This window comes from Kryptolebias marmoratus, linkage group LG17 (genome assembly GCF_001649575.2).
Source record: "Kryptolebias marmoratus isolate JLee-2015 linkage group LG17, ASM164957v2, whole genome shotgun sequence".
Classification (NCBI taxonomy): Eukaryota; Metazoa; Chordata; class Actinopteri; order Cyprinodontiformes; family Rivulidae; genus Kryptolebias; species Kryptolebias marmoratus.
Genome location: NC_051446.1, coordinates 9,605,836 through 9,629,588, shown reverse-complemented (window position 1 = coordinate 9,629,588; position 23,753 = coordinate 9,605,836). Strand labels below are relative to the sequence as shown.

Sequence of the window (23,753 nt, the reverse complement as noted above, 5' to 3'; positions counted from 1 at the left end):
GCTCATGGTGCGTTTAAAGACGGCTCGGAAAAACACATCCCCACATATTAACAACAAATTAAACAATTGCAACGGCTGGAAAAAAGTGCGGGAGATATAGGGCATACATAAGGGAAGTGGGGGACATGTCCCACACATACCCCGGTTATGCCTTTGCTTGGGGGTGCTACGGGGGTGCTATGACTTTTCCAGGGGGAGCTATAGCACCCCCTGGCGCCGCCAGTGTTGAAGCTTAACTTTCAATCTGTCTCTGCCTCTCTTAAGTTTGCTGGCATGGAGTGTGAGGCACAGGTGTTTGGTTTCCACGGTTACATAATGAGCCACTGACAGCAGCTTTAACATTTCTTTTGATCTTGGTTTTCTTTATACTTATTTTACAGTTCATACAGAAAAATATAGACATTTTTAGTTCAGATAATTGATGTTGGAATTTCAGGCACTAGCTACATTGGCACCCTTAAAACTTCTTCAGAAATGTTCTAGTTGATATACTTTCCAATCTTGAGATAAACAGAGAAAGAAGGGGAAATTAGCATGATTAAAGTTGTTTTCTCCTCCTCATGTTTCTGTATTTGTGTTGCTGCCAAACATAATATTCTTGCCCACGCATCCCATAGGATTAATGCGCTGCTGAAATATTAATGTTTCCTCAATACCATTACAAGGCATCCATTTTTAAGTATAGCTCTCTGTATTTCTTAAGCTCTTGCTCCACCTTTTCCTGAACTTCATGTTTTCCGATGACCTCTCTGAAGGATACTTAAAAAACTGATCTTCTCAAATCTTTATTTACCATATTTCTACTAGTCCCAGTAAATGGTCACGTGGAGATGAAGACAAGCCTGACTCCACCACTTATTACCCACACTGCTGCCACACCCATGCCTGTGCCCAAGTTGCCTGTGGCAGGTGACCCCATCCTGGGCTACGAGTCCCGGCAAAGCAGCAACATCTCCATAGATCCAGCCTGTTATGAAAAATCACCGGTAAGTACACAAATTCTTAGTTTCTTCAGCAACAAAAACCACATCACAGTTCTTCGTAGAACAAACTTTACTACAAATGTCTGTAAAGAATTACCACCACGGCCATCTGGCTCTCCCAGCATTGTTGGAATTGTCTGTCTTGCTGCTGTGATGACATCATAATGATTATTGACAACTAATGCATTGTGTCAATCTGAAAGGGTCACATTTCATTTGACAAGCTGATGCTCAGGATGAAGACATGACAGACCAAATCCAATTCTTTTTGTCTTCCCCTGTCTATTGTCCTGAAATTGTTCCCCCCCGGTGCAGACCAGTGACCGCGCCTCCCCCCACCCCCAGTGGAGCTCTGGCAGTGGCTGGACCAGTCGCAGATCCAGCTGGAACAGCCTGGGTCGGGCGCCTTCCTACAAGCGGCAGAAGCGACAGTCCGGGGAGCGCCGCTCACTCCTTTCTGGGGAGGGTGGTGACTCAAGCTCCAACGATGAGGAAGGTGGAGGAGAAGGTGGAGGTGGGGTAATGGAGGAAGACAACTTGTCCCTGGCCAGGACAGACTCTATGTCCCAGTCACAGAGAGGTCCCCGACACAGGAGGATGGAGTCCATGGAGACTCGAAGCTCCATGGATTTGCCACCAGAGGCACTGCTGCAGGTAGGTCAGCTGTCAGCTTGTGTCTAAGACCAATTTATCAGGCTATGGGGACAACATGGCATCTCACAGTATCTTAACATCCTATACATTTTGTGCCCCTACCACTTAGCCCTATTCCTAAGTTTATATGTTCATTTGAAGAACTAAGGATGTCCCAATTATTTTTATGATATAGAGAAAGGAAGAAGTGATGAAGCTTTCAAGCTGGATTTTTCAAAAGCATTTTGCAAACAAAGAGTTACAAGTGTTGCTCTAGATTTTTTTTTTTTTTAAACTCACAAATGCAGGTATTTTTTTCTTATCTTCATTACAATTTTCCTTAAACAAAAATTTTAATTTATCTGTAACAAGTTAGATTATGCAACAGTACGTATCAGAACTGCAGCAAAAACATGTCACATATGTTGAGAAAAATGAAGAGATTACATTTGAAGATGAATGGACTTCTTAAATGGTTCACACTTTTTGTAGATGAATATTTTAATCACTACCCCTTATGGCTTTGAAATAACTCAAAACGTAATGATAAAGCAAGTGATTAGAGTTAATCCTAAAATTATTTCCTTTCAACTGTTAAAGTATTTTCAAGCAGTATATAACTGTTAACTGTAACTTTTAGACCATTCACACCGTACAAAATACTATAGACCTGAAAGATATGACTCATAACTGTTTAGCTTAGACAAATTCAATACACACTTAAAGAAAGTATTTTAGTTTGGATTTGTGTACACATAATGAAGAACATTGTGTGTACTCAGTTGTTAAGTTGCTAATTATGTTCTGGTGTTTTTGCATATCTTCTCATCCTTTTTCCACATCCATGTATTTAGGTTCCGTACCTGTACCGCTCAGCCAGCATGCACAGCTCCAGACCTCCATCCTTGGGACATTTGCGGCCTCTAGAACACAGTGACTGCAACGGGAAAGGGTCTCCATCGACCCTTGGTCCCACTAATGTCTCTTTGGAGGAAAACACTGAAGACGAGAATGCAGAGGAGGAGATCAACCTGGTCAGTTTGTGTGCCTGATTACAATATGTTTACGAGCATGTTTAAGACAAGTGTTTTTATAAATATGAATTGTTTTACCCCCTCTATGGCATGAATTTTTATTTTATGAGGAAAAAAATATTTCACCCTAATTTTGGGAGCTTGGGGGTGTCCTTATAATATATCAATCAGAAAATGTGCCCCCCCCCCCCACCAGATTTTGGTTTGTTGCCTCAGGGCAAGAAGATGCTATAAGGGTACTAAAACGCCAAGGTTTACTATAATATTTTGTAATGAGATTAAGGGGCTTGTTGGTGAATGGCATATAAATTTCATTACTCTACAACTACTTCCAGAATGTCTTAAAAAATATATATCTTGAAGTATTCGTAGGGGGAATTGATATTGTTTGATTTTGGAAGGCTGGCCTGCCATTCTTGGTAATCAGTGATGTTGTCACTGTGGGGTGTTCTCCAACAGGGTAAGCATGAAACATTTTCCTGTGATACTTCATCATTTTCATTTTACTCTTCATTCACAGACTCAGTGTCATCAGACAGGTCATTTGTTTTCAAAAGAAACCAGTAAGCATAAAATTAGAATAGGTCATATATACCTCTCTTCACCCACTGATGCACGCACACACCTCCCCCCCCACCCCACCCACNCCCTACACATCTCCATCCATAAGCATGTTATAGTTCACACAAAAGTGGTCTAACTGCACAATGTTGCCCTGAGGCAATGAATGAAAAACTGCCATTTTAGTATATAAATAAAGACAAAAAGTGTCTTTACTCAATCAAATATGCTTTTTCATATATTCATGCACATCACAGATTTTATTTATACAAAGTTATTTAAATTTAAACATGTTAAAAAATGAAAATTATCTTGCCTTCTGCTAGCAGTGTGTCCAAGTTGGCTGTGGTCCCAAAAAGGAACGTTTCACCCCAAGACAAAAGGTCAAAGCCACACCCAGCTCAAATTTCATTGGTCACAGACTTATCATCAGACTTTTAATGTGATGTTTTACTTAAAAAAAATTAAAGGGGCGTTGTGTGGGCCAAAATAGTGGTTTGTTGCCTGAGGGCAACACCATGCCATAGAGGGCTGATTATTCTTTGTTTGACCCGATCTTTCAGCTTTGCCTTTTCTCTAAATCATATTCTTGTATTCCTTATAGATGGCTATGTATTAAACTTTGTTTGATCTATGAATTGATAGAAATGAACTACAGCCATATAAAACTAAGACATGCTTTTTCACAGCTGAGGTTTTTATATCAGGACATAGTAAGACATCATCTGGTACTTAGCAGGTATTGAAATGACTGCAAGGCATCTTTGTCTGCTGAAATAAAAAAATTATCCCAAGTTTTTAACCTTCTACTACCATGCTTAACAGCTGGTATGAGGTGTTTGCTCTCATTTGCCGTGTTTGGGTTTCACCTGAAGTGCAAAATGACCAATTATGTTGTCTCATCCTTTCCTGCAAAAAAATTAATAATTGCCTAGAATATTTTCCACTGACCTAATGATCTTTATTCATTTTGAGTGATAGAGAATTGTTTAAAAATAACCTTCTAATTTTTCTCAAATTGGTCAGCAATAATTGCTTTTCTAGCATCACTGCTGATGGCTGTCCTATTTATAAATGTTACAGTCCGTCAATCTACCAAAATGTCTTCTTTTTATAATGCTAACACTTGCTGATAATTAGTTTGGAAAGTATATTTGATTTGTAGCACCTAGCTGCTTCTTATATACTTAAAGAACTAAGAAGGATTAACATAATTAGTTGCTTGCTGCTTCTGCTTTTTGGTTTAGTTTTTGTGTACACTGGGAAAGACCGGGTGATTTTAATGTCCTGACCCCTAAAACCTGAAACTGAAATTTTTCTAACTAATCTGGACTTTAGTTATGCTTATAATCCAACAAGGAGTACACTTTCAGCTCACCTGTGTTCTGTTCACTTCTTTTACATTGCAGGGTCGATTTGCCAGGATATTACGATGGCTGGAGAAAAAACAGCCTGATTGGTGTCGACAGAGAGACACGTGGTCACTCTACCTGTTCCCTCAAGAGTCCAGGTAAAATTCACACTCAGTTTTTCCCAAGCCTTCACCTCTTTGCTCTGTCTTGACTTTTGGATGTTCTTATCTGTAACATGGATGTTTTTTTTTTCTTTTCCTGAGAATGACGCATTCCATGAAACTTGTTTGCCCAAATGTAAACAAAAATAGACTGAGGTCTCCTCCTGACAAGGGGAAGATTTTTGCCATTACATTTGACTGACAATCTATAATGCTGACAGTAAAAGCAGTGTCAGTTTTTGCCACAGAGCAAACACAGCAGTTTTTTCCACCCCTATTCCTCCCACATTCTCACTTCTGAAGTCTCTTTTATCTTCACATTTCTGCTATCGCAAGGGTGAGGGGAGTTTCTCTCACAGAGTGCGGCATGTTTCCTCATCTACAAGCAGAATCTAACCCCCATCCCTTTACTCCCCCCCTTCTGGGAGCTTTGATCCAAATGTGTTTGTTGTCTGTTTAGAAAATCTGGCACCGAAGGCAACACCAAAAACATGTGGGGCCAACCTATGGCAACAGCACAACGATGTGCTAATAAAACAGATTTTATGTTTAAAACCAGCGAACTAGTGAATTTCTGTCCCATAATTAGCACTAAATAACTGAAAATAGATTTTGGCATTTTTAAAACCACCTTTTTTTCAGAAGGTTTCAAGAGAATTCTATCCATTGAGTCTCTCAAGTACTTAATTGGTTCCCACCTACTTTTTCTAAAGCAAAAACCATAGTTTTTACTATGTACATCAATGGACTATACTTGAATAAAGTACGTACTGATGTCATTTTTTTAATATTAGCTTGAAATTAAGTAGTATTTTTTAAAAGAAAGTATATTGGCTTTTGCCTTGCATACCTAAGTTTCAAACAAAGATCTCATGCAATCTTGTATCGCTCAGAGTTTGCATTGTAAATGAATCTCAGCTAATACGGCATCAGATTTTAGCTCAATATTTGAGCATACTGATGACATTTCATGCATGTGACCATTTGGCTGCACAGTTTAAAAACAGTAACTCGTCAACAAGATAGAAAAAAAACACATTTACACACAGCCACTTGTCTTGTATTTAAAGCAGTATTTTTAGCAACCACCGGAAGGATCTTAATGATCTTACCTGTACCTGAAATCTTAGTCAAAACACAATAAAACAAAGCTGAAATGCATGTTGATGATCCTGGGTAAACAAGTATTGGGGTAAAAAGATTTAGGGTTGCATTATGGAAATAGAGCTGCTAAGACTGACACATGGACTTCACATGTCGTCTGAACTGGACTTGAACTACCCTGGACACCCACCTGTGCTCACTAGGACTGTGCATCTCTGGTTTGAGGCAGATACAATATGTATTTTGATACACTGCCAATGATCCGAGACATTAAAAATACATGTGCAGCCATAACCAATACGACAGTATATGGTTCAGTACTTAATCACAGTACTATGCAAGTCAACGAGTTTATTTAAAACATTGATAATCTATGCAATACAATACAAAAAAACAAAGAAGGGATTCCTTGTAATTTAAAAAAATCTTTATTTGAAAAAAAATTACCCCTCAGAAATAGGTAATGTTTTAAAATTTAAACACAATTTTAGAAAATCTGACTCACATTTACCAACCAATACACAAAAAGGCCTACTGCAAAATTAATAAAATTGCCTGCAGCAGACAGGTTTTCATTTTCCTTATTGTTTATTTACATAGGGACAAGTGTTAAGTAATAAATAATATCATACACTATTACATTTATAGCCAAGGCTAATTTGCAATGCACATTCCCATTGTAACACATAATCCATAACTCAGCAGTGAGCAAATGTATTTTCTATTTTATAAACATTAAAACATAAGCCAATTATTTTTTCATCCTGAAATATTAGTTGATCTCCTTGGCCATTAAAAAAAACACACATCCCTTAAGAACCCGAAAGTTGAAACCAGAAGGGGACCAGCAACTTTTCTGCTGCTTCCAATACAAGTTCTAAATAAACAAGACATTTCTCTTCATAAAAAAATAACAATACACCTCAGAAACTTTGTTTGAAGTGTTAGCTCTTGTTGGTTTAAGTAGTTCTTACCTTCCTGTATGTTCAAGTTTTAGTTTTTCAACATGTTTAGTTGTAATTAGGTTTTTCATGCTTAAAAGAAGGGTCAAGTGACACTGTGATGGTGTGCAAGGGGAGTACAACATGACAGTTCCCATGAATGGGATCTTGTGGCTTCAATTTTGCACACAGAACTGAGGTGAAAATGCTTTGTCCATCTTTTTTATGCAAAAGATTGATCCATATAATCAAGGTGAAATGTTTGTTGCTGTTTATACTGGTGCTGCTGCAGTTCTTGTCTTAAACAGAAATGATACTGGAGAAAAGTTGATGCTAAAACAAAATAAATTTAAAAAAAATACAGTAGATACATTTCGTAAACACAAATGTAACTACAAATTTTATTTTTTTTTTGATTTTCTGCAATTTTTTTTAAAGTGAAAACAAATAGAGACAATTATGCTTGCTGTTTTTTTTTATCAAATATTTACATGTATTAAATTTTGTTGGTACACATATTTAGAGTTTTTTTTTTCTAAAACTGCATTTGTACACAGCTGCTCAACTGATCTAAGCACACTGTCCACGTGCACATTGGTGAACTGGTGCTTTAACATCTTGGCATCTAGATGCAATTTTTTTCTGAAACCGAGGTCTGACATAAGGTGTTTTTTTTGTTTGTTGGTTTGTTTGTTTATGTTTTATTATACTTGAGCAAAGAGTGACAGGTGGTTTTTTATACAGTTTTTAGTGTGTAAAGGTTAAATCCAGAAATGTGACCTTTGAAACGCACAGAAAAAGAGGGATCATGATGGACGCACACAAACTCAGCAGCATCAATTCTTTGGGATGCAAATATCAAGAAGGAATAAGCCCTTTATAATAAATGAAAAAGCACAGTGAGACTACACACCCCCATACACACACATTCACGCAGACTCAGCAAGTGGTGACACAGTGATGACTGTATTGCCAAATAAAGCCAAAAACCCAAATCTGAGGCACACAATACTGCATCCCCAACCCCTCTACCCTGCATATTTAGACCCACATGAGCCTTCAAAGCTGATTTGATTCACAGTTTAATCCCTACCACTGTCATATATAACAAGCACCCCTTCCTCTTTGTTGTCATGAGCTGAAAGCCTGGGAACCTTCTTCATGTTGGGTAATAAGAGTCAGACATAATTAATGACGCCTAAATCTGCAGTGGCTCATTACAGAGCAACTGTACATAAAACAAGCTATCTTAATTTGCACTTGATTTGAATAAGCTTTTTTATTACTGTTCTGTTCTTTAGCTTTTAATTAATTTTGCTAACAGACGGTCTGAGAAACAAACCAGGTTATCTTGCAGGTTATCTTGGCAGCAGTTTTTCTGTGTAACGTTTGTCATATTCTGTGAGTGCTTGCATGAGTTTTCTTCAGGAACTCTGGTTTCTTCCTACATTGCACAAACATACATGTTAGGTAGTTGTAGATTCTGAACTGATTTTAGGTGCATGGACGTCTTGCTTTTGTGTCTCTGTGATGGCCATGGAATTGACTGCTAACTTGTTCAGATGACCGTTATTATGGACAGCCCATGCCTAGCACAGAAGTTCAAACATCACTTGGGCTCAGATCAGGGTGGTTCTCCCAATACCTCCCTCCAGGTGAATCCATCATTGCTCACATGGACACTGAAGTCCCCCAGGAGAACAATGAAATCCCCAGATGACATCTCTTTCAAGACACCATTCAGAGACTCCAAGAAAGCAGGGCAGTCTGAATTGCTGTTTGGTCCATCAGAACCTTCCTCTTTCAACTCAAAGCTGAAAAGAAAAAGAGCAAGCCCTCTTGTTCACCAGGGAGACCCAGAACTCACTGGGAGTTCTGGGTCACTGAGAGTTCCTTGGCCTGAGAACATCTTGGAATCCCCCAGGATGAGCTGGAGAGTGTTGCTGGGGAAAGGAATGTCTGGGGTTTCCTCAATTGCCTCCATGGCCTAACTCTAGATACATGGCAGAAGATGGATGGATGGTGCTTTTAGGATGAATTGCAGTAGATTTTTATGACAGCATATTTTGATGCCTCACAATTCTAACCTTCTATAAGGTGTAGAAAAATTTTCTTTCTGATTTTGTTTCTCTTCAACATTTTGCCAAAAAGATGAATATATAGGTTGGCAAACTATTTGCAATAAAGTCTAACACGACTTTAAACTATTTTTAATAAAATTAATAATGTTTTTAACCAATGTTGGAATACTGAAATAATGGAAAACAATGTACATAATACATTTACAGTGGTTCACATGTCTGTTTCCAATGCGTTACACAAAACTGAGAATAAACTGGCAGACACACCTACTTACACCTGCTTGTGTCATTCTTCACAAAAAAAACCAACATATATATTACATAAAACTGAATGGGAAAACTAGTCAAACTAGAGTTTTCTATTGCTATTATAACTATAAACTTTCTTAAGGTTAGTGTTATTCTTGGTCAAAGCTATAGAGCGCTATTATGGAGCATGAAAATCTGTATGCCATGAAATGCAGACATTTATCCTATATCTAGCTTGTTCTTTTCTCCCTCTTTTGCTCTTGTCACACTCTGTTTTTATTAGCATTGTACTAGTATGGTGTATTCCCTTTTGTGTTTGTTGCTTTTGCTAAAGTATCTCACCAAATTTGTTTTTCCATGTCCCATTCACTACACTTCTTCCTAGGTCTTCCTAGGATAGGACAAAATAAGGCTAAAGTCGGGGAACAAAGGTTGCCGTATCCTATCAACAACAGACTATTTGAAACATTTACATAAGGATGAACAATATATGAAAAATGTATTGCCATTGCAGCATCAATGTGTTCAATATCAATCTCTCAAAGGACACTTTGGACTGCAATAAATCATCAGCAATTACAGTATTTTCTAAGTGCTATACCTTCATGATCTGCATGCCAATATCATATTTAGCCAATTTGATGGATTGTCACAGCACTTGTTGGCCACATCTATTTTTAGTAATAGTGACCAAGATGACTCCAGGTCCATATGAAAACAAGCAATCTGCCCCTCTGCCAAATCATATCTTTCCAGTTTTAGTAAAGTTGTTCTAATACCTTTTGGTTAAAAAATAAGTTGTGTGGCACAGGTCATTTTGTACCTTCCTTTGTAAACATTGTGCCTGGCTTGGACAGCGTGGTGCCCGGTTTTGTCTGTTTATTGTCACTGCTTTATAGCCACCTTGGTAGCTGCCCCAGCTGATCAAAATCATATGTTTTACTATTATTGAGCAGCCCTACACTGAAACATGACTAGCTGTTCATTACAGTTTTTTCCTGTTTTATCAGTTTCATACTAGTTATTGAACTACTTTCCAATGTCACTGAAGTTCACAGTTCCACTTTTTTTGACAGGTTTCGGATCCTGTGCAACAAGATCATCACCCACAAGATGTTTGACCATGTTGTGCTGGTCATCATCTTCCTCAACTGCATCACCATTGCCATGGAGAGGCCTCACATCGATCCCAAAAGTGCTGTGAGTGCCACAACACAAATGGCCGTATAAAGTTCCACTCTGTAAAAATCTGCAACTTTATACAGCGGGCTGACAGTTTTTTAGTAACACTGAGACAAGAATGTAAAAAGACAGGTGTGTATATAAAAATTTACAGTGTAAACAGAAGTTCCAGAGATGTGTGTGTGTGGAGGGACTCGTAAAGGAACTCAATGACAGCTCAGGAAAAGTCCTAGGAGAGATGGAGAATAAGGAAGTACCTGTCAGCATGTCAAGCCTTGATAAAACACATGCACACTCACGCACACACACACACACCATTACACAAAGCTGAATTATTTTCCAGTTTGCTCTCTGCAGAGAAATGGAGTGAAACATTGTGTAAGCAAGAACCCACTCCTGTTTGACCGTGAGCCAGCTGTACTGGGTGATGTGTGCTATTCCCCCATAACTACTGCACTGCATCATCAACACTGTAACCTTCTTAGCTAATGCTGCATCCCTTCAAAGGAGGGCTAGCTGGAAGCCTTGATGCAACACATACACACACAAATATTAATCGGAGTCCTTTCTTTATTCCAACTATAGCAGTGAGACACAGCTCAGCCATGCATAAATACAGAAACAATCACTCTAGATTTTCTTTTTTTCTAATTAGCAAGGTGAAAGGCAGAATTAGTGAAGGTACACAAAATGAGATGCTATGAAAATGGGGGCACTTCACTGACCACCTGTTACAATCAGGGTCGAAGGATCTTGCAGACATACACGTGCATATAGTTGTAGTCAGAAGTTTACATGCATCCATCAAGGCCATGAATATTTTAATTTAGGGCTTTTAATATCTACTCTTTTTTTACAGGGTGGAATGAATATAAAACATACAGCTTCAATGATTTTTAAAAACAAGAATTGGGTGCACAAGTTTTAAATTTATTTATTTTTCCTAAACCACACAGAATCAAAATATACACATAGTCTCAAATATATACATGCAGATCAGCTAAATACTTTAAAGGATGCTCAGGGTTCTAGAAGGTCTTTCAATTTGACAAAACCTTATCATTTTTCATTAATATTCATGGTTGACTGCATCTGGTAATTTCTGTTTGTCATCATTAAAATAATTTGTTTGACAGCACTTATTGCATTGACCATTACTCATCTGTCACCTTCAGATGAAAGGAAATTGGTTAGGATGTTTAGGAACAACCCAGGAACCACCAAGGATCAAGCTAGCTAGAAACTGCTGGAACACCAGGTTTCTGTCCACAAGGTATAGTCTTTTACACTGCCATAGACTGAGAAGGTGGTGACCAATTAAAAAAAAGAACAACCTTCTTTTAAAAGTAACACCTATAGGTTGACCAAAGTGCTTCACAAGTTGGTTAAAAACAATCAGGGAAATCCGTCAATACATAAAACTACAAATAAAAATCAACAAATACAATAAAATAGGCTAAAAACAACTAAAACAAGGAAATACCATGACATCAAAACACCTAATTACACTCAACTGAACTCAAATTCAAAGCCCATTTAAAAATGTAATTTCAGGCTTAATTATCAAGCCTAATGCCCTCTGGGAAAAGGTTTTATGGTTAGTCAAGACAAAATTTGAGGTATTTGGAGGAGTCAAAGTGATTTCACAGTGTAAACAGAAGTTTACACCAACAGTCAAGCATGGTGGTGGTACTGGTGTTACTGGAGCAGTGAGGAAAGTGAATTAAATGACAAAGAAGAAGGTCTACCTCCGACCTGGACACAACTGGGTGTTCCAACAAGGTAGTGATCCCAAACACACATCAAAACTGTTTTCTGATTAGATAAAGCAAACTGACATTGAGCCTCTGGAATGGCCTTACTAAAGCCTCAACCCTATTAATAATTTGTGGACATTACATAAAAGCCATGTTTGTGGCAGGAAACCAACCAATTGAAATGAGCTCTGCCAATTCTGCCAAGAAGAGTGGTTAAATATCCTGACAGAATTATGTCAGAAGTTTGTTAATAGCTACAAAAAGGTTATAGCTGGTGTGCAACTAGCCAAAGGAAATTTAACCAAGCATTAATGGGAATGTCTGTATTAACATTTGACCCTGTATTTATTGTTATGACACTGTGTGAATTAGAGAAAATTCGCAAGAATCTCAAACTTGTGCAACCAGTTTATAGATTTGAAAACCATTGAAGTTGCATAATCATTTCACCATGAAAAAAACCCAGCAGTTCAATAAAATAATTTAATGACTAAAACTTGCATGACATTGATGTCGATGATGAGTGGATGTACGTCTAAGCAAAACATAAATGAATTCTTCCCCTTTTGCCTCCATATGCATACACTGATATGAATATTGTTTAGGGCTTCTCACTTTGTCAGCCTCCTTCTGTAGTCGTTGTGTCCAGTCTGCCTCCAGAGACCATTATTGAAATGAGATGGAAATGAATGACGCAGCAATGTGCCTGAAACAAGAGACAGAGCAGCCTTTACAGTTTTGAGCAGTGATGCTTGTTGCTCCAGATCTCATTTGCCCAGGTGGTCATTGCATTCTGCTATTTGTTTGTCTGTGTGGGCTGTTTTGTATTAATGAAGTCGATTGTGAATGGATTTCCACTTGCTGATTTTGTTCCGGCTTGCGTAGAACAACCAAACATGTATAATTTATTACTCTGTTGCAACTCTTTGAAGGATCTGCTTTGCACCAGCCTCTGCGCCAGCTTGGCAAAAGACATATCATAATCAGTGAATGGAGAAATGTATTTATTGTTACAGAAGTGACGGCTTTTAGTTAGGGCATTTTAAAGTTGAAGACAGAGTAAATATATGTTTTTCCTGAAAGTTCCAGCATGCTGATTTTGCATTCAGTATGCAGTCTACTGCTGTTTTTATTTTGATTCTGGGAGTTGCCTGGATACTGTCATGCTGTAGCTCAGTGTAAACAACTGAGGATAATTATACCATCTATTATAATTTATTATTTCGAAATGAGCCACGAGACAATACATCACTGTCTGAAGCTGTAAATAGAATTATATCAGCATCAAGTGTATAAAATACAATCAGTCTATGTTGTCAGTGCCCTCGTCATCTGCTCCAGACAGCATTAAGATGACAAGCGAGATTGTGCTGCCGCCACAGGAAAGTTTTTCAAGATGTGTAAGGGTTTGACAGGGTTTTTATTTTGTAATTTTATTTTCTTGTAACATTACAGCGATCTAAATAATGATTGTTTTGAACTCAGGATTGAGTTCCTCAAAAGTTCAGCAAGAGAGTGACAATTAAAGCTGCCAGTGTAAAAAACCTCTTGGGAGTGTGGAATATTGTTTTTACAGATGTGAATCTGAGCAAAGGTGCCTCTTTGTTTAAGTCATTGTTTGCTTCTGCTTTTATAACTTGGCACTACTTCGAAACAGGTCTAGCTTGTAACAAACTCTTACGGCTTGTGGTTCCCATGAGCTGTGGTCATGCAAGCGAGATGCCAGGCGTTGACCTGGGATAAACACCACCATCACTGTGGATGAGGAACATGGAAGCAACAGGGACTTGTTATAGAAATGCTGTCACTATTTGTTGGAATTTGCTTCTATTAGCATTTTGCTAAAAATACATACAAGCAGTAAAGGAAGCATGCACTGCAGCCAAAAAACAAAACTTAGCTTTACCATTGCTGAGCCTTTATAGTTACCAGTGAATTAATTTTATTTCACTATGATACACATTATTTACTAAATCTTTATGTCTAAAGAGCCAAGGGCCAACTGTAAACCTATTCTGGCTTTCATAACTGGCAACCTTTCTGTAAAGAGAAAAGTGCAAAACAGTAAATCTAGTGATTAATAGGTTAAACATTTCAAAGTCAAGACTTCTGGGATGTTAAACTTTAGATAAAATAGTCTAAATGAAAGATGTTTACCCATAATGCATACCACTATGTTTGGCAAAAACCAGTCGCATCATATCTGCACAAACACGTCATACCAAGTGTCAAGCACAGTGGTGGAGGGCTGATGATTTAGGCTTGCATTGTATCCACATGACCTTTTTCATTGAAATAAACAATCATTTGGGTTGAACAAAAACCTGACAGAATTAAGTTTTTGTTTAAACCTTTTTGGTTTTTTGTTTTATTTTACTTTTCATTTGAACACATTAGGTTTGTTTTTTTAATTTCTGAAACTAAAATCCCAAAAACCTTGACTTCAAATTGAGCCAGCATTCTGAACTGAGTAATTTAGGTCTTGTGAATTATTTCAGCCAGAGGTTATTTTACAATAAATTGATGCATAAACTCTTGCCCACAGATACAGGGATGGCTGCTGTCAAGACTGGGATTTATGGAGCCTCTTTACGGAAGCATTTCCAATGATGTCATGCTTGACATTCCCAGAGACTTTGAAAACTTGCTGCAGGGCTGCTGTCTCTGTTATGTGTGATGCTAGTCGGAGGCCGTGGGAAAGGCAGCCACCTACATATAAAGGCTTTCAGAGGCAGGACAGGGTCATGTCTCTTCAGGCAGAGCGAGAGCAGGGAAAATAAGCAGTCAGTGAGGGGATCGTACTTTTATTATCATGCTTGTTCAACATTGTCAGTCCTTGTGGAGCTCAGTAAATAAGCACCCATCCTGTCCTTCTTGTACATGTACCATAGACGCATGCTGCTTCATAGCAACAAAAAAGCACTCCAATATGAGTTTGTATGGATAGTGCTCTAATAGTCCAAACTTGATGGCATTTGTATTTTTCATCTAGTATGTTAGATGAAAAATGAAAGGACACTGAATGAGGGCAGTTGTTTGTATAGAAACAGAATCATGCCCAAGTTTTAAACTTAACACCATCTTATGTTGAGAAATGATAGTCATTCTAGTTCAAATTTAACCCTCCTGAAATCCTCAAAAGAAAGAGAGACAAAGAGAGGTAGAGAAGACCTTGCAACTTCGGATCAATTTGACCTGAAGGTCATGGGAGGGTTAATAATATCCTTATGTGCAATTTCATGCAATACCACAAATTCACACAATCACACAATCTGTTAGCGCTCAGAGCAGGTGTTGTGAATGACTCCTGGTTACCACCACATCCAGTTTCAGCTCAATAACTGAAAACTGACTGAGTTGTAACCCTATTTGTGTTGGGTTATGTTGATTAGCTGTGGCGGCCATCTACAGACAAATAAAGTTGACGCCAGCAGGTACTGCTAAAGTTTTAAAGGTGGATAAGTTGATATCTGTTAGTACTCAAAGTATGAGTTTAGGTTGACTCCCAGAAACTACTACACCAGGTTTTAGTTCAATATCTGTAAACTTTTGGGGAAAACCCAAAAGGGAATCAGTTTGTTTTATCCAGCAATTACTTTCTGAGAGTTTCATTTGACCGTTATGAACTAATGGTCTTAATTAGAACGCTCTTTCATTAGTGAATGGAAAATAGTTTATTAAATGGGACTCAAGCAGAAAATGCTTACTCCAAGTTAGTTTGAGAATTTTTCTTTTAGTATTTGTAAAGAAAACTAAATATTAAATGAGATTCTTTGCTTTAATAATTAATCTCGTGCTAATAGAGACCAAGCCTCATTAGGGCCTGCCAGCTATCATTAGAGTGCAAAGGATGTGTTTGTATAAAGATGCTTTGAGATAAAATATGAGGAAAACAGCTCGCTCATACATTATTGAGTGGCATTCTAGATCAGTTTAGAGGCAAGCTCTGTAGGAAAGCAGCCCATATAGAACATAATATAAATTTTAAATCATGAGAACTACCTCCGCTTAACTAGGTCTGTCTTTTTGTTGTTCTGCAGGAGCGGATCTTTCTGACGGTGTCAAACTACATCTTCACAGCAATCTTTGTGGCTGAGATGACCGTCAAGGTGAGCAATTACCAGACTCCTTTTTTGTACAGGCCAACTGGGTTTTTTTTTGTTGTGTTTGAAATTCACCTCCTAAAGCTAGGTGGTCTTGTAGATCATGATCTCTTCAAATGTTTCATTTAAAGTATGCTTTCATTTTGTATTTTTCCAGAAAGTCATCTGTGACTTCTGCATCAACTAACAATGTAAAAATATTAAATAAGATGTAAAACTGACAAGCTGAAATCCAAAAAGCTCTCAGATACAAAGCTCTATGGAAAATAATGTTTTCCCTAATGGCCATTAGTGCTGTAAGCCTCCGAAGATACAAAAGAAAATGGAGAAGAAGAGGTCTGGAACAGCGAACTCACACACACACACACTGAAGGAAGATTGTCTCACCTTTATTTAAATGATCAGGTTTGAATGGAGGTCCACGCAGGCGTGGGTGGGAGCGAGCAGAGGCAGAGGGGAGGAAAGTTCATCTGTGTCACTCATTCAAAGCCTCTTTCTCTATTTTTGGCCAAGCTTATCACAAATATAGGGCTACCACACACAGCCAGTCATGTTTCTATTACTAGGGAAATCAGAGTTACATACATTTCCTGGAGGCTGATTCTGCCCATATCCGTTTTTATCAAATAATACCTTAACCTAACCCTAAAGCCAGTGTCTCTCTAGGCTGCAACTGTTGGCGATCAACATTTATAAGAAAGCCTCCAAAAGGTCCTGAAACATTTTGGAGCCTCCCTCCTTTTTGAAGACTAGAACATTAGGGTTCTCAAGTTTGTCTATGCAAAGGCTCACAGTCTTCTCATTTTGACTTTTGACCATGTTCAAAAGATTTCAACAAATCTTCTCAAAGATTTCAACAAATCTTCTCTCAAAATAGTCGCAGAGCTGCTGCAGTTGTCTTGTACCCTTTTCAGTTTAGTTTTTTGTAAGCTCTACAGAGTTAGAGGTGTATTTTGTTGAGTTTGGTGGAGACTGAGGCAAACCCAATGTGCAGATTCCTGATGAAAGCTCCAGGAGAAAACTAATTTATTTAAAAATAGAAAACAAAAACAAAAGCTGAAGTGGCAGCAAACCAAATCTAAACAGCTAAACACTAACAAAGTCCAAACAGCAGGACTGCAAAAACACAAAGGGAAACCAGACAGCACATGAAAGCGACAACGGATGTAAATGACCAGGTTTTAAAGACTGCAGGTAATTAGGAGGAGTGAGCATAGGTGAGTGATTATGAACTTGGAGCATGTGAAGATGGGCGTGGCAGGCAAACAAGAGATTGGGTGGGGACAAGTGAAAGATGACAAGAACAGAAGGAGCAAAAACGATACGAAGACAAAACTAAACATGAGAACAACCAAATGGCAAAACAAAACAAACAATAAACCCAAACTGAACACAGGTTAACCAGAAACAAGAAAACAAAAACATAACCCTAAATACAAAAAGGAACCCCAAATCTTGGCATATTTGATGTTAGAAAACAGCCAAGGCTACAGCTCTGAATTTCCAGGTCTAAAAACAAGGCCAAAGATAAATAATAATAAAATAAAAAATAAAAAAAACTGGTCCGAATCTGCCTTTCTTTATTTCAAGATGTACTCCAGTACATTAAATTCTAAACATGGGGCCAGCGGCGAAGGTGGACAAAAAGCAGTGTTAGTTGGTGGGCAATGAAACAATATGCACCACCTTAAAAAACAAATTTTGAAACCATACAGAAAAATGGCCATGCAAAACGTCTCTCCATGGCTCACTGATCGTAAAATCACAATTTAGGGACTGCAGCTGAAAAGATCTCTCTTTTTTTATTTTAAGAATCTATAGTATCAGCTAAATAGAATAGGACTTTAAACAATTCTTAAGAATAAGTCTCTAAATGTGGAGTTTACGAGTAGGAAATCATTAACTAACCATAAACGAAGCAAAAATTGGGGTAGTTTTGATGGAACACTGAAATGTATGGTATCTGTACTATCTAAAGGTATTAAAAGAAAGAATTCCTTTAACAAGTACAGGTGTTACATTTGAAAGGTGGTAATACAATTATTGATCTTGTTTACAGCTTTTACATAAAGGATATTTACTGTAATGTATTAATTAGCATTAAAGGTCAAGTTCAGAGCTTTTGAAGTGCTGTTCTGTGGAAAAGATCTAAAAAAATTCAAAACTTACATGTTAGCATTTTTAACAGAATCAATTGCTGACAAAAAAACCCCAAAACTAATAATGTTTTTGTTTTGTAATATATGAAGCAAAATATATTTTGCCAGTCATTTAATAATAGCATCTTCATTATTTTCTGGTATACAAGATGTTTTCTGTTTTCTGTTTTCTGAGTAGAGTAGAATTGCTGAGTGGAAGATCCTATGCCTATAAAATAAAGATTTGTAAGCTTATAGTTTTTAAACTTTGCTGCTGCGTAAACTTCACAACAAAGTCAGTAAGCTGAGCATATAGGGCATAGAGCAATGACAATAAAAATATAAACAGATCAATGACAATCAAATCTGCTGCTGCACAGACAAAAACACACTGAAAAGGGATCCTTTTCAGTCACCTATACCGTGTTTAGAAATATTAGATATCAAAGCTTTTGCAAAACTTGCTTGAACCAACATCTGATTTGTTCTGCTGACATTACTGTTTACATACTGTGACTCCATGTCCCTCTGTCCGTGCAGATCGTGGCCCTGGGCTGGTTCTTTGGGGACAAGGCTTACCTGAGGAGCAGCTGGAACATCCTGGATGGGATGTTGGTGATGATCTCTGTTATTGACATCCTGGTTTCTCTCATCTCTAACTCGGGAACTAAGATCCTGGGCATGCTCAGAGTGTTGAGGCTGCTGAGGACCCTGAGGCCGTTACGGTAAGTGGCTCTCCAAGGAATGGCAAGATTTGTAAACAGGCAAGCACACAGATAGATAGAAGGGCATCCCTGAAGCTGTTCGGGGAGGTAAAATAGTCTAAAAGGCTTGAGTGTAAATCCTCATCTTGCCAAAATGTTGCTGAAATTTGGGCTTGATAATCAGATTAATTATCAGATTAATTAGGAAGAACTAACTTTTTTATATGTATATATGCCAGTGTGTGTGTGTGTGTGTGTGTAAGCATTTATCTAGCATTCACACTCGACTTTATCTTATTAAGGTTCGACATTCGAACCTTAGTGTTTCACTGCAATAATGCAGACATCTCTAATTTGGAGACCATTTTTGAACATACATCTCTAAATATGTGTGTCCAAACATATGTTTGCTGTCTTTTAGTTTGGGGACCAGTATGCATGTGTGTGTGTGTGTGTTTGTGTGTACGTTAAAGATAGAACGGTTCACAGAATCCAAGGTTTGGCTTTACACGTCATAGAATTACTAAAAAAATTAAACAGTAGTGCTTAGTGTTTTTCCCTGTGTGTGTGTTTGTGTGTGTATCTGTTTGTTGCTATTTCTCATATATCTCTGGACAAATTCTAACGAAACTGAAAGCAATCACTGGATGTACACCAAGAACTGATTAAACTTTGGAGTCAACCCGACTCAAGACAAACCCCATAACTACCCTTACAAAAAAATCCCACGAAAATCACATGTGACTTTCACATGTGATCACATGTGAATCACATGGGAATCACATGTGAAAACGTGATTTTTGAGGGGATTATGTGAATCACACGTGAAAAATGGGAATCACATGTGGAAATATGTGATTTTTGGGGGGATTATGTGAACCACATGGAAAATGGGAATCACATGTGATCACATGTGAATTTCGTGGGATTTTTTGTAAGGGTAACTCCACTTACAAAATCCAAAAATTGCTATAGTGCAATAACTTTTACAGATATTGGGCAAACCTTTGAAGCCAACAGAATTCAAGATGTCCGCCACAGCCAACTGACCTAAGGAAAACACAAAAACAGACATAGCAGTCGTTGAGCTAAATCTTCTTGTGGTTGTAAGTTCTACTCATTTAGAGAGCTACTTACCTGATAACGCTTCACCTAAACAGACACGGTTTTATTATTTTTACAGTAGAAACTGTTAATCCACTATAAAGCAGTGGTCTTTATTAAACTCACGTCTTGTTTCTCCTGATGTGTTTTTATGTGGAAGAGTCAGCTGAAGTGAGGCACAAACACCTTTGTTTCCTGTCTGATTTGACTTTGACTTGAATTGTTTGGATTGTCACATTTTCTTGCAGCTCCAGTCAGTCATGTACTGACAAAATGTAATGAAAAGTTGGTATACAAATTTTAAACAGTGTTTGGATACTGTTTTGCTATAAAGTTTGTATTTAGTGATAGATTTCCCATTTCTGGATGCTTGGGTTGATGTCTTTGCCTCAGCTCTCTGTAACGTTTTTCCTTTGTTGTTGTTTTTTGCATAAACCTCTCCATCCTTAGTGTGTGTGTGTGTGTGTGTGTGTTTTAGCTTGCGGTGTTATGTAGCATCATGCTTGATTTGCATTACATCTTCATGCTCTGTGCCTAATCTCACAAAAAGCAGTTTGCCCTCTCTTGAATATTTATTACAGTCCTCAGGAGGAGCACAAAAATCAAATCTTCATTTTCATCCCATCAAATTTACCCACAAAAACACCTGTGATCTTTCTTTTCATCATTTTGCTTTTCCAGTTTTTATCTTTATCTTTGGAATGAAAGTGAGTTTTTTGCTTTCAGAATGTACTTCCTCCTTAAAGCTAGAACTTGGATTTTTGTGCGTGTCAAAAGGGAGAATTTGAATGAACACAGTACTCTCTAAGGTTGTTATTTTATATTTCTATCACAATCTCAAAAAAAGTTCTTCTGGACTCCACTGTGGGTTTATAGCTTACTCACATATTAGTAGGTTTATCACGTGAAAATAATTCTGTAATAGCCAAAAAAAAATTCACAATACATAGGTTTAGAATTAAGCTATAGGGCTAAAATGTGATTCTCCCTTACTATATGATGTATGGCTTTCATTTTATTTGTAACTCCTGTTCCAATGTTAGCAAGTTTCAAAATAACATATGTTATAAATAACTCCAACTGAACCTGTGATGTACCATTTGAATTGGTCATAAAGTCATGATATTGGAGATTGTGAATGTGGAGTATGATTACAGTCAAGCACTGATATGTTACACTGTTTACACATTACTGTTGTGGTTGGAAGTGTACATACACTCATCCTGGGCCTAAGGCTGAGGTGTGGATTTTGAAAAGGCTATTACAGAAGGTTAATGTTAGCCTGATTTATAGATATATAGATATAGAAACCAGTTTTGATTGTGTGTTTGGGATCATTTTCCTGTTGGGACACCCAAATATGTCCAAGTTTTAACCTACTAGCTGCTGATTTGAAATGGAGATGAAGATTTTGGAAATGGTCCTCATTCATTATTCCATTCACTTTGTGCAATGCACCAGTACCACAACAGCATGCTGTCACCACCATGCGTAACAGCTGGTACAGTGTTCTTAGGTTTCAAGGCTTTTTGACTCCTCTAAACATAATTCTTGTTACTGTGGCCAAAGGGCACAATCTTTTCCCTGATTGACCATACATCTTTCTCCAGAAGACATTTGGCCCCTCCACGTGGGCAGCTGTAAATATCAGTCAAACTCGAAGGTGTCACTTTTGGAGCAGGGGCTTCTTTCTTGATCCACACCCTCTTAGTCCATGGTGATGTAAAACTGTATTTACTGTGAATTGGGACAATGGTGTTCCAGCAAAATTTCTGTTAATGTCAGGCTGGAGCCTTGGTGGTTCCTAAACAACCATATTCCTTTCATCTGGGGGTTATAATCTAATGTGTGTTTTTACGCTGGCAAAGAGAAACTACAAGCTGCAGTCACTTCTAGTCTGATTCTAACTTCTGCTGACTTCTCCATCTGCTGCTTAATTTAATCCCTAAACATCAGCAAAGCTGACACTGTATTAATGTCATATAAAGATGGTTTTAAAGTCAGATTTAAAAAATGAAGCAATTACAGAAGAAAATCGGACAAGTCTGTGTATAGGGCAAGTATTCTTTGGGCAAGTGGTGGGATTTTGTCAAGAAAGTAAAAAGAAATAGAAAGAAATAGAAATAGCAAATTGAAAAAACTTACAAAACAGTATTCAGGAGACTGCCTGTTGGCATTGTGATACTGAAAATAAAGACACAAGGAAATGATTTGGAAAAGAAAGCAAGAAAACAAATAAAAACAAAGGAACTCAGCTGCTTACCCTGACTCTCTCTTTTTATTTGAGGCTGCAAATAAGTTACCTTAAAACAATGCTGGAAAATAATTGGTGCCTGGCTTAGAAATGAATAGAGACCAATGCAAAGCCAAGCCCTCTATTATCTCCAGTTCATTTCAATGGAGGCACATGTTGTATTTCACCTCTGAACAGGTTTTTTATTGGTGCCTGTCAGCAATGCAGAGCATAGTGGAGGTTTTATAGAATCAAGGTTTTGCAGTGGCCCAGTCAAAGTCCAAACCTCCACCTTTTTGACACACTGTGGGTGGGACCTAAAGAGAGCTGTGCAGAAACACATATTATGCAAATTTCAAGGAGCTGAAGGCACATTCTAAAGTAGAGTGGAACTGAATTCCTTCACAACCATGTGGCATCTGAGAAGCAGACACAAATGGTCTCACACTTGTGCAAATCATGTTAATGAATATGTACAAAGTAGCTCCAGCATAAAGTATTCTATCATACTCTTTTAAAACTTTACTAAAACCGCTAAACTGGAAATGACATTTTAAACTATCAGTTAGTAGACACAAATTGCTGCTACAAAGAAACTGTGCTAAACAAACGGATTTTGATCTTTCGGGAAATATCTGTTTAGTTGTTTTGTTTCATGGAAGAAGAAGAAAGTAATTTGACTACATAGCATTTTTTGCTTTGTAAATTAAAGCTTAAAAAGTACTAGAATTAGTTTCTGATTAAATAAAGAAATTGAACTTTGCGTTTACAATATAAATTCCTAATTAATGTCAAAACAATAGGAAAACCAATTGACTTGAAGCATAATTTGTAATGTAGTACCAAAGAAATTCATAATAAGTTTGCAGAGTCGTGAGTCAGTGGAACAATCTGTAGCAAATCATCTGAAGGAAAATAGATTTTTGTCCAGAAAAGCCAAAAATGAACTATTTTTACCAGCTGAACAGAAAATGACAAGGCTCCACTGAGCTAAAAAAAAGCTTGAAGAAATAATTGGATTAAAGCAACGTAGCAACAATCTGCTTTAGACATAGAAATGATCCTAGAATTTTAATTTGGTGCAGGTCCAGTGAAGTATAGGTTTTTCTCTTATTATTTGGAATGATTAAAACTTTCCTGTCTCAAAATCACCATCATCACACAACTTGACCAAAAGTTTTGAGCCATAAGGTAAAAATATGTTTTTTTTCTTCCAAAACAAACAATATTAGTGTTTAATAAAGCAGAAGGCACAACTTTGTTAATCATAAAGCCTCGGCATTACAGGTGCTGGTCATAAAATTAGAATATCATGAAAAAGTAGATTGATTTCAGTAATTCCATTTAAAAAGTGAAACTTGTATATTATATTCATACATTACATACAAACTCATATATTTCAAATGTTTATTTCGTTTAATTTTGATGATTAC

The 23,753-nt window shown here is 37.5% G+C and overlaps 1 protein-coding gene across 9 annotated transcripts in view; it reads left to right on the top strand.

Annotated features, from left to right (window-relative positions):
* Positions 1 to 23,753, top strand: part of cacna1g (calcium channel, voltage-dependent, T type, alpha 1G subunit) — a 294,208-nt gene that overhangs the window by 214,989 nt on the left and 55,466 nt on the right. For all 9 annotated transcript variants that reach the window (XM_037980627.1, XM_017416147.3, XM_017416146.3 and 6 more), the window contains 7 exons: positions 808 to 986; positions 1,299 to 1,637; positions 2,471 to 2,650; positions 4,621 to 4,721; positions 10,176 to 10,299; positions 16,079 to 16,147; positions 18,820 to 19,004. In XM_037980627.1, coding sequence (XP_037836555.1) covers positions 808 to 986; positions 1,299 to 1,637; positions 2,471 to 2,650; positions 4,621 to 4,721; positions 10,176 to 10,299; positions 16,079 to 16,147; positions 18,820 to 19,004 — 1,177 coding nt within the window. The remainder of the gene's footprint in view (positions 1 to 807; positions 987 to 1,298; positions 1,638 to 2,470; positions 2,651 to 4,620; positions 4,722 to 10,175; positions 10,300 to 16,078; positions 16,148 to 18,819; positions 19,005 to 23,753) is intronic.